Genomic DNA, 12,255 nt, shown 5'->3' on the forward strand with positions numbered 1-12,255 from the left:
GGCAAAATTAAGAGGATTTGTTGGGCTGGCCTGAAATAGACTGATGGGAAACATTAGGAAGCTTTTGTCCTATAATGGAACCATGATACACTGATGACGATGATGATGATGATGATGATGACGATGATGATGGTAGTGGTAATGATGACCCAACCTATCTATTTTATCTTCCTACCATTCCACTTCATTACCCACCATCAAGGCAACAATTGTAACCCTTCTGGCACTGTAAACCATCATCAGTCTCCTTCCACCCATCCACCCACGCCTCCACCCATCCACCCACCCCTCCCCTCCTCCCCCCGACACCTTCTAAAAGCCAAGAGATAGATCATGAGCAGTGTAATGGACTTCCCATCCTAACATAAGTGCTTCGTTGTGCTTGTGTGCATGTGCGGCAGATAACACACACACACACACACACACACACACACACACACACACACACACACACACACACACACACACACACACACGATGCAGTATCCATATGAAACCAAAACAGACACACAGCGCAATGCAGAACACCACACACCACTTACAACACCACTTATAACAACAACAACAACAACAACAAACAATACACATTTACACAATTCCCTAAACAATACACGAATGGGCAGAAAATAAAGTCAGGGAAGGGAACAGAAGAGAAGGGGAGAGAGAGAGAGAGAGAGACGAAAAAAAAAAGGGAGTAGGAGAGGGAGGGTAAGGAGGGGAAAGTTAAAGGTCTATTGAAACGTTTTAAAAGAAAGGGGGGCAGTGGTGATGGTGGTGTTAGAGGTGGTAGTGGTGGTGGTGGTGGTGGTGGGTGAGGAGGGGACGCGTTCCCTTATTAATATTAACCAGCAAATCGATATGAACTGCGGGACGTGCAGGAAACACGCGAGGTGAGGCGAGGGAGGTGCAAGGTTAGACAGGTGCATCAATAAGGTAGCAAGATGACGTGTTGTAGAGGAGAGCAGCTCACCCCATACAGATTAATAGCGGGTAAAAAGCCCATTAGGTCACGTGGGGTTGTAAGATTGGGTTGTTAAAGGCGCTTGGTGTTCTAAATGTATTGTGAGGTGCATGGTGGTGGTGATGGTTCTAAAAAAGGCTGTTTTGTGTTCTGAGTGTATCGTGATGGTGGTGGTGATGGTTATAAAAACACTGTTGGTGTTCTGAGTGTGTCGTGATGTGGTTGGTGTGTATGGTGATCGTGGTGATGGCTATAAAAAGGGTGTGGTGGAGATCAAGTAGTCGTTCTGAAATTAGTGAGAGCAATATAAATAACGAGGAGGATGGAATATAGACAGTTGCAAATGTTGATGGTTACGAAAAGCATGATGGTGATAAACAAAATAATAATGAAGACAAGGTAAAATAATAACTTGGTAGACAATAATAATACGTAGAGAAATGAAGAATGAAAATAATAATGATAACAATGATAAGTGAAATAATAATGAGTGCATCAAGACGCAAAGTAGAGAAAATTATGCTATGAAAACGCATGATAATAAAAAAAATAATAACGGAACACTGAAAACAAATCTATATACAGAAAAGCAGAAGAAGAAGAAGAAGAAGAAGAAGAAGAAGAAGAAGAAGAAGAAGAAGAAGAAGAAAAAAAATATTAACGAAACAATATAATGATGGAAAAAAATAAATAAACAAAACACATGACAACATATCCCACTAACAACAACAATAACTACTACTACTACTATTACTACTACTACTACTACTACTACTAATAATAATAATAATAATAATAATACAACAACAACTACTACTACAGCTACTACTACTACTACTACTACTACACCAGCAACACCACCACCATTCAGAAGCCGGGATGAGGTGTGGGAGAGGAAGGGGAGGCATGGGGAAGAAGGAGCCCAAGGACACATAGCCAGTTTTAGTACCTCCTTCATTTTATGTTGCTTGCTTGAGATTGCCCGTATCTTCTGGACTGTTGTTGCTGTGTGTGTGTGTGTGTGTGTGTGTGTGTGTGTGTGTGTGTGTGTGTGTGTGTGTGTGTGTGTGTGTGTGTGTGTGTGTGTGTGTGTGTGTGTGTGTGTGTGTGTGTGTGTGTGTGTGTGTGTGTGTGTGTGTGTGTGTGTGTGTGTTCTGTGCGTGTGTGTTGAAAAAGGTTAATGAAAGTTGTTTATGTTGCTGTTTAAGGAGGTGGTACGTAAATTTCTCTCTCTCTCTCTCTATCGTGTGTCAGAGAGAGAGAGAGAGAGAGAGAGAGAGAGAGAGAGAGAGAGAGAGAGAGAGGTTACGTCATGCCATAGAGGTCAGAAGGTTGAAGGAACGTTAGCCATTGAAGTCTGTTGTCTTCCACCCACCTCTCTCTCTCTCTCTCTCTCTCTCTCTCTCTCTCTCTCACACACACACACACACACACACACACACACACACACATGACGGTACCGCAATGCCACACTCAACTGAACAAGCCATCACCTCCTCTTCCTCTTCCTTCTCTTCCTGACCTACACTCCTCCCCTATCTCCACCTCCTCCTCCTTTTCTTCCTAAATATAGCTATACACTCGCACTTCGTATCCTACTTCACTCCTCCTCCTCCTCCTGGTCCTCGTCCTCGTCGCCCTTCCTCCTTCCCTCCACTGTGTTTGCCCAAGGAAAGGATGGGGTCGGGTGAATGAAGAGCCGTTTTGTCCTGCTCTATTTATATCTCACTACAACACATCCACAGTCTCAGCCAGTGTGTATGTTCTCTGCTAATATCTTGATGGAAAACGACATGTGATTCTTTCTCTTATCTTTTTCCTGTGTATATTGTTTTCTTCCTTGCATCTTATTTTTCAGTGTGTTCTTTCTTTCTCTTGCATCTTTTTTTTTTTCATATATCTCTCTGTTCATCTTCTTTTTCTCATGTTCTTTCTTACTTTATTTTTTTTTTTGCGTGTATGATTTTCTTTTTCTTGTATCTTTTTTTTCTCTTGTGTATTCTGTTTTTTTCATATATGTTCGATCTTTTTTCCATTTTCTCTTTTATGTGTATTTATTCTCTAGCTTTTTTTTTTTTTACTAATTCTCTTGCCTCTTATTTTTTTTTTTTTTCTTGTATACTACTTTCTCCCGTATCTTTTTTTCCGTGTGTTATCTCCCGAATCTTTTTTCCTAGTATATCATCTATCTTTGCATTTTTTTTTCCTTCAGTGTACGTATCTCTTTTGTAAACTCTCAACATCAACATTTACAATAGGTCCTTCACCACCATCACCACCACCAACACAGGCTCTTTCTTACACAGACAGGACAAGACTAATTTTCTAATATTTTTCTCCTTGTGTGTTTTCTTTAATGTTTCTCTTCTTCCTTCAGCAAAGCCTTAATAACAATGTAAGTTCCACCACCACCACCACCACCACCATATCATTCCACCTCCATCTCCTCCCACCTCTTACTAACACCTAAAAAGACACAACATCATTAATTTTCTCATATTTTCCCTCCCTTATGCGTTTCCTTCAATGTTTCTCTTCCTCCTTCTCCAGCAATGCAAGTTTCACCACAACCTTCATCACCATCACCCCACCACCACCACCACCACCACCTCCTTCTCGCACCTAATAAGACATCGCATTATTTTACCTTGTCTCCTTTCCTTCCCTGTGCATTTCCTTCTGTCCTTCTCTTCCTCCTCCAGCACAATCGTAATTTAAACACTTCATGACACTATTCACCACCACCACCACCACCAACAGAGATATTCCACACCACCTCTATCTCTCTCTCCCTATGTCTTCCACCCTCCACCCTCTACATATCTAACATCCATCATCCTCCTTCTCCTCTTCTTTTCTCTTCTCACCCCTCTTCCTCGAGCCCCCATAATCCCTCTCCTTACTCTAGTACAACCACTTCAAAGCCTTACTCCACTCGTCTCCACACAACTTCCTCCTCCTCCTCCTCCTCCTCCTTGTTGTTCATACCTTCCTCCTCCTCCTCTTTCTCTCTTGGTCTCCCCAGAATCAACAGGGCAACGACCACAGAGGAGAAAAAAAAAAGAAAAAAAGACTAAACCAATGAACTGTGGTAATGTTAAGGAAGAATGACTAAACTGGGTAAAGAGAAAATACAGTAATGTAGTAAAAAAATAAATAAAAAAATGTATATAAAAATATCTAAAAAAATAAACGAACGAGTTTCCACAATAGGATTATAAAAGCGGAGGATGACAAAGTATATTTTCATGCACAATGTAGGTGCATGTTACTATTAGTGACTGTGACTTCATGATTTCTGCGAACGCTTTCTTAATCTTCAGTCACTTTCATGCTAAACGAAAAAAAAGAAAAGAAAAAAAACTCATTGACATGCACTACTACATTTATACTGCTCTCTCTCTCTCTCTCTCTCTCTCTCTCTCTCTCTCTAGCTATCATTTTTCTCCTGACAGGTAACCCAATCAAAGGCCACTTCCTGTCTTCTCTTACCTGGCGACTCCTAGTAACAGGAGGAAGTAGGCAGGTTCATAGTGTGAATAATATATAATCTACAAATACGCGAGTAGAAGCACCACAAAGAAGCACGAGGCACAAAGGCACGCTCATGTCGCCAGCCAGACAGGCAAGTGCATAAAAGGACAGGCTGTCATGCACAAGTATGAGTTTAGAGACGGAAAGGAGACAGGCAAACAGACAGGAGCAAATAGATTATACTCGAATGGATACAGAGAGAGAGAGAGAGAGAGAGAGAGAGAGAGAGAGAGAGAGAGAGAGAGAGAGAGAGAGAGAGACGGAGAAGGAACGCAATACATGCCCAATAAATAAACACACACACACACACACACACACACACACACACACACACACACACACACAGTAACCTCGACTCCACCCTAACAATTGACAAGTTAACCACCACTCCACCAACATCCTTCCACTCCACCCTATGCATCTATCACCAACACTAAGTATAACACCAGCCACTTCAATCCCTCCCCTAACCTCCATCCCCCCCCACCACTAACTCCACATAAACCTATACACATAAGTTCGTATCCTCAAACACTTCTGGGCTTCACCTTCACTACTTCAAAAGGCTTTATTTAAATTGACATGAGTTTTTAAAAGGGTGGTTTTTTTTCATGGTTCTAGAGGCAGAGTGACAAGATATCTACATTATTAACTGGAGAAACACTCTTGAAAACCTCGCTAATCATCTCTGTGGCCTTGGAAAATAGTCGTGGCGAGAGACAGCAAAGCGTTTTAGAATAGACCTATATACTCCCATCCCATCTATCATACACCTATTCACATTACCATTGTGTTCGCCTCCTGTGTATACAATTTTGAGTAGTATTTCCGTGTATTCAATCAAAGGCATTGTTCTGATGGACTGGTGGACAGACTCATTGCCATTATCATCATTGCTCTCTATTTTTACTTCTTCAGCCACGAGGGGGCAAGACTGCTGCTGTTACGGGCTCCATTCATCCATCCTTAGCTATCTAGGTCGCTCTCCTTGTGGTTGTTAATTGTGCTCGTTTGTGTGTGTAAGAGAGAGAGAGAGAGAGAGAGAGAGAGAGAGAGAGAGAGAGAGAGAGAGAGAGAGAGAGAACGCAATGACAACCGATTTTTGTTTGTTTTAAGCAATGGTTCATTAATCACTGTGTATGTAACCGCTTAGTGCAGCTCTCTCTCTCTCTCTCCACACCGGTTGGAAACACAAACGTAAGCGAAAAGTTGCCAGATCTCACTCAATTCTCCACACGCGGATGTTAGTTACACCACAAACTCACTCAGCTCACTCGCTCGCTCACTCACTGCCTTTCAGCAAGTTGAGTAGATTAATGCGGATTGTGGTGAAGGCACGATTGCAGCAGAATGGCGCTGGCTGAGAGGAGTGGAGGTCAGGGGTAGGGGTGACTTGAATCCTATCTGTCAGTAGAGCACGCCGTGACGCGGTGGTCCCATCACAACACAACCGGGGCGTGAAGGAGGCTACAAAACGGCCAGCGGGGACTTTGTGAAGGTTAAAGGCGAGCCCGTTGTTCGTTCCAGTTGGTGTCAAAAATAGGGTGAAACAGTGAAATGGGTGAATAGAGTAAAGTTTGTGTAATTTATGGGCATTGATATCGCTTGGTGGTATGTACGAGAGGATACGTGTGTGTGTGTGTGTGTGTGTGTGTGTGTCGAAACGGATGTCCATGTGCGGCAAGGAGATTCAAATTGGCGGGGACCTGTGTGCGTCGGCCGGCAGACTGTACACACACTTGCATTATAATCAAGTGTGTGTGTGTGTGTGTGTGTGTGTGTCGAGCTAAAGATCTCATGCAACGGCCACGATGACTCATTGCCACAGGTAGAAGTGAGAGCGTGGGCGGAGAGAAAGGTGTGGAGTGTGGGGAAAGGAAGAGAGAGAGAGAGAGAGAGAGAGAGAGAGAGAGAGAGAGAGAGAGAGAGAGAGAGAGAGAGAGAGAGAGAGAGAGAGAAGGTAAGAGGAAGGAGGAGGAGGAATGAGAGGGAGGGAGGAAGAGAGAGAGCGAGAAGGTTGAGAGGGAGGGGGGAGGGGTAAGAGAACAGGTAAGCGTGCAAGGCCATAGTGGCGTATCCCAAACGGTCCACCATTAACACCCAACAGACCGTGTCTAGGCCAAACCCTCAATGTTCCTCTCCCTCTCTCTCTATCTATCTTCACCTCTCACTCCATCCTCTCGCCATCCTGCCACCCACAGACAAACACGCACACCACCACAAACACACACACTGGCAGCCACAGCACCACGGCAGCAAGGTGTGGTGGTGTGGCGGTAAACAGGCTGGCCATCCCCACCCCTCGCCACCCGCCTCCCACCCACTCCTGCCCGCCAGCCCGCCAGCCCGCCGCCAGCCACCCCGCCTCACTCACTTCCCCGTCCATCCCTCCAAACGCACACACGTACACACTTGCATGCCACACACACTCACGGGGCCCCGGACAAACCTGCGTCACTCTGTATACACGAACAGCACTCAGGGCAGCCTTCCAAGAGGTGAGAGCTGTTTTCCAGGCGAAGCACCTAGGCAGGCCAGCCAGGCAGCCTTTTTCCAGACAAGCGCGCCAACTAACGCTGCCAACTGCAGCAACAATAACAACACTCCATATTCACCTTGCACTCTATTGCTCCTATAAATTTAGTGAAGGTTTCCTCTTGTTCCAGCGAGCACGCACACTGTTACATGTCGAAATGGTTCCTTGACTAGTGTTATGGTGAGGGAAAGGGACGCCGATACACCACCCTCATCACCGGTCCACTAAACACTGAAGCTCCACCCAGGTTTGCAGGTCGATGCTGGCGCCGGGCGTTGTTCAGCAAGTTGTCGTACCGTACAGTTGCACTTAACCATGTAAAAGGTTTTATATTTCACGTTTTAAGAATTTCAATACTAATCATACATTGTTACATGACTGCTATAATTTCCCATGAACAAGAATTGTGCCCTATGGTCTGACAGCGAGCACAAACTAGAGCAAATGCGACAAAAAATACACCCATGCCAGACGTAACACTTTTGCATTTAAACACAAAACACTTATACCTCTTTTCTAAAAGAGTGCATGTGAAGAAAGAACAGCCGTTTAATCATATTTGTCGGCAAATGGACCTTTTCAGCTTTTCACCGCTATAAATAGTAACCGCTGCAGCAGTAGCCGACCACATGGGGCGCGGCGGCCGGTAGGGCTGGGAAGGAGGAAGAGGAGACCAGAGGGAAAGGAGAGACTAGGTTCGGGTGGGTGGCGAGGGAGGGATGGAGGAGTTGGGTGGTTCAGGAGAGGGATGCAAGAGAGGGAAGAGTCGAAGGAGTAAGAGAGTTTGGCAATGACCGGTGACAGGAGAGGAAGAGCAGGTGGGGAGGGGCGTTAGTCAGTCGTCAGCAGCGTGCCCTCCGGCCCTCGCTCAGCCCAACACTCGGCATGAAAGGAACAATTCGTTACGCCGTGACATATTGGAGTGTATGCCTCACCGAGGAAATGTGACGCGACTCATCACAATGACTGTCCCTCAAGGCGATAAACAAACAACATGGCTACGACATGAAAGTATAATTATACGTGTGTATATATATATATATATATATATATATATATATATATATATATATATATATATATATATATATATATATATATATATATATATATATATATATATATATATATATATATATATATATATATATATATATATATATATATATATATATATATATATATATATATATATATATATATATATATATATATATATATATATATATATATACACACACACACACACACACACACACACACACACACATATATATATATATATATATATATATATATATATATATATATATATATATATATATATATATATATATATATATATATATATATATATATATATATATATATATATATATATATATATATATATATATATATATATATATACATACACACACACACACACACACACACACACACACACACACACACACACACACACACACACACACACACACATGTATAAGAGCATTATGTGTTTAGTGACATGTAGTACGTAGGTAAGTTCCTAATATAATCTTTCTTTGACTTTTGCAACTTTGTAAACTATGTAATGTAGGTTCACATACCACGTTCTTGGCGATATTGTTCCATTCATTTACGATTCTAGACTATTAGTGAACCAGTTTTTGCCATAACCTTTTCAAATCTGATTCTTTCAAACTGGCTTACAAACACTAGCAGACTCCAGCCCATCCATGCCACGCCATGATAAGGAAAACAGACCTGAGCAGTGTAACCCAGAGCAGCCTAAATGAAGTATAATCTTACAACTGCATCTCAATGCTACTATACATCTGCTCCTATTTACCAAGTAGTTTATTTTCTGTCACAACCACTAACACATTGCTTTGTGGAATGCAGAGAACAGAAAATCGTGATATTACTTTTTTTTTCGAGGCCAATTAACGTGTTCTTACCTTTTAAAGTAAAGTCATTTGAGATTCTCTCTCTACCTGCGTGGGGAGGAGACACACTTACCGCCATTGAAGACCACCTCATGCTTTATACCTCACATACACCACTCTGTCTCCTTCCTCTCCTACATTGCCGTTATCTCTCTCTTCCTTCTCCTACCGTTATCCATTCAGGACGGGACAAGGGGTGGGGCTCCTCAAGGATCTGCTTCCACGCGGAGATAGGGGGGGGGGGGGAGCGGTCAAGTTATCAGCGGACTTCCTCAAAGGGGTGGGAGAGGTGTCTATTTCAAGTTCGGCCGTCATGAACCCTGAGCTCTCTTCCGGACGACACACGCACACACACACGCACGCACTTTTATTTCTTTTTTATTTTTATTACTACTGCTACAATCACGTCCCAGAGGGAAGTGCAGTGCCTCATGATCTCATACAGGAAGCCAGTTCAGATAGCAGCACCGGCGCCTCATCACCGCCCTTCCCTTCAACAACTTACCCTGCTGGCTTAAAATCGCTCCATCGGGTACACGGACATTGCACCTTCCGGATACTAATAAAGATGATACTACTACTACTACTAGTACTGCTACTTCTACTACTACTACTACTACTACTACTACTACTACTACTACTGCTACTACTACTACTACTGCTACTACTACTACTACTACTACTACTACTACTACTACTACTACTAGTACTAATACAACTAAAACTACTAAAACGATTATTACTACTACTACTACTACTACTACTACTGCTGCTGCTGGTACTACTAGTACTAATACAACCAAAACCACTAAAACGACTATTACTGCTACTACTACTACTGCTACTGCTGCTGCTGCTACCACCACCACCACTGCTGCTACTGCTACTGCTACTACTACTACTACTACTAGTACTAATACAACTAAAACTACTAAAACGATTATTATTACTACTACTACTACTACTACTACTACTACTGCTACTACTACCACCACTGCTGCTACTACTGCTACTGCTGCTACTACTAATAATAATAATAATAATAATAATAATAATAATAATAGTACTAATACTACTAAAACGACTAAAACGACTATTACAACTATTACTAATACTATTACTACTAAAACGACTATTACAACAACTACTACTACTACTACTATTACTACCACTACTACTACTACTACTACTACTACTACTACTACTACTACTACTACTACTACTACTACTACTACTACCACTGCCACTACTACTACTATCAATACCACTACTGCTACTATTGCTACAACTACTTCTAAAAGGACTATTATAATTACTATATAGATGTGTTAAAATAAGGAGTGACCGCGTGACCGTCAGTCTTTGTCTTCGCTTCCTCTGCTGCCTCTCCGTCAGTTTCGCCGAGTCACCCTGGCGGCCGGATGCACTCACTCACTCATTCACAGAGATGTTTTGTGAGTGCACATGAATTATAGTTTTCCCACGTGGGTATTTTTAGCGTCTTATCTCTTTCCCACTCTGGTATGATACGAGTATTACACACTCACTCACGTACACACACCACGAGATGCAGCGTCATCCTGTTTTGGTTTCCTTTGTACGCCCGGCATCCTTTCAACAGTAATGTGTTAACTGATGTAGCACATTTTCGTTCACTTCCCTTCCCATCTTTCTTTCTCAGTACAGCTATTTAATGTAAACGTTTTGGTGGCATCCTCTTCCATTTTTTTTTTCTCTCTTTCTCTCTCTCTCTCTCTCTTCTTCGTAACCCGTGTACGTTTAGTTAATTTCTTAGGACACGTCAGGGGCAAATCCATCACTGCAGCAATATTCATGTACATCAATCGCGGGGGTAAGGCTAAGAATGCAAAAAATGACTCGGTCACTAAGATTATGCAGTACATTTTCACGTGACCTAAAGGATTTGGGTCCATACGGAGAGAGAGAGAGAGAGAGAGAGAGAGAGAGAGAGAGAGAGAGAGAGAGAGAGAGAGCACAGGTTCCATGATGTCCAGTAGTTTCTAGCTTCAGCCGGACCTAAGCCAAATCCCACACGCCACGCACCACACGCCGCACCTCGAGCCCTCGAATCTGTGTGGCGTGCCCGAGGGTGGCGTGCCCAATGCTGCAGGGATGGTGAGCTCACGTGCCTCGAGTAATGAACAGCAGTCACCACACTCCTGCCGAATTATTATCACAGAGGGTCACGGGTAAGGAGGAGGAGGAGGAGGAGGAGGAGGAGGAGGAGGAGGAGGAGGAGGAGGAGAAGGAGGAGGAGGAGGAGGAGGAGGAGGAGGAGGCGGAGGAGGAGGAGGAGGAGGAGGAGGAGGAGGAGGAGGAGGAGGAGGACTGTGAAACATAATATAGCATGACATTTTATAATACAGCACAACAACAACAACTTTACAACAGTAAAGCATATCATAGGGTAACTCATCATACAGCATAGCATGACGTAACTCAGCGGGTACACACACACACACACACACACACACACACACTAGTTAGCACAACACAATGCAATATAGCATAACATGACATTATAGTAGTAGGGAATGATGCAGCATACCACAGCAGTCCATCACTCACCATAGCGTAAAGAACCATTAACACAGCGTAACATAAAGGGACACAATGCCTACTATAGAAAAGGTTCTGCCATTACTCAGCATAGTGCAGCAGCAGTGGTTCCCAGGCTGCCTCACAGGACACCGCCTTTTTGCTTTTGATAGACCCGCACGTCCCCTCCTCCACCCCCAACACAGACATTACCACATGGTGACATCGGGGAGCGTGTGAGTGTAGTGACCAAGGCGCCTGACTCAGCACCATTGGCTGACATGTGACGAGTACAAAACACAGAGAACAGAATTAATAAAAAAAAAAAAAAAAAAAAATTGGGGTGACTGATAGGGTCATATTTTGCATGAGCATATGGAAAGTCACTTGTTGCATAAAGACGTAAGGAAATAAGACAAGCTTGCAAGCAACATTTTCTGTTAAAAAAATCATGTCTAACTATTTCCATCTGTCACTTCCATCCACTGATTTTGGAGCAATCTTATTATATATTACTTAAAAAAATGAATTTTTAGGAGGTTGTCCTAACGCTCGTCCCCTCTCCTCCTCGCCATCCTCCCTCCCTTATATACTCATACCCACTATTTTATTTATTTTTCTTTATATTCGAGGCTCCCCACACTTTGGTAGCCAATGGTATAGAGATCATGGTGATTATAACAGCATAGCCAGGTATGGTGCAACATAGTATGGCATATAACACAACACACCAT

General features: G+C 43.1%; 2 protein-coding genes across 5 annotated transcripts in view; both read right to left on the reverse strand.

The window, feature by feature from the left end:
* Window positions 1–7,276, reverse strand: part of LOC123516432 (neuroglian-like) — a 181,138-nt gene extending 173,862 nt beyond the window's left edge. For 3 of the 4 annotated variants that reach the window (XM_045275708.1, XM_045275705.1, XM_045275709.1), the window contains exon 1: window positions 7,111–7,275. The gene's annotated coding sequence lies outside the window, so the exon portion shown is untranslated. Of the gene's footprint in view, window positions 1–6,944 lie in introns of all 4 variants that reach the window. The other variant, XM_045275706.1, reaches the window with a different exon arrangement.
* Window positions 7,277–9,574: 2,298 nt separating this feature from the next.
* Window positions 9,575–11,569, reverse strand: LOC123516707 (uncharacterized protein DDB_G0271670-like; the record flags this gene model as incomplete). The annotated part of the gene is made up of 4 exons (XM_045276309.1): window positions 11,552–11,569; window positions 11,178–11,311; window positions 10,116–10,247; window positions 9,575–9,989 (listed from the first exon to the last, which is right to left on the reverse strand). Coding segments are annotated over exons 1-4 (699 nt in total), but the record flags the coding sequence as incomplete, so codon positions are not given.
* Window positions 11,570–12,255: the final 686 nt, after the last annotated feature.

Source organism: Portunus trituberculatus, chromosome 41 (assembly GCF_017591435.1).
Source record: "Portunus trituberculatus isolate SZX2019 chromosome 41, ASM1759143v1, whole genome shotgun sequence".
NCBI lineage: Eukaryota > Metazoa > Arthropoda > Malacostraca > Decapoda > Portunidae > Portunus > Portunus trituberculatus.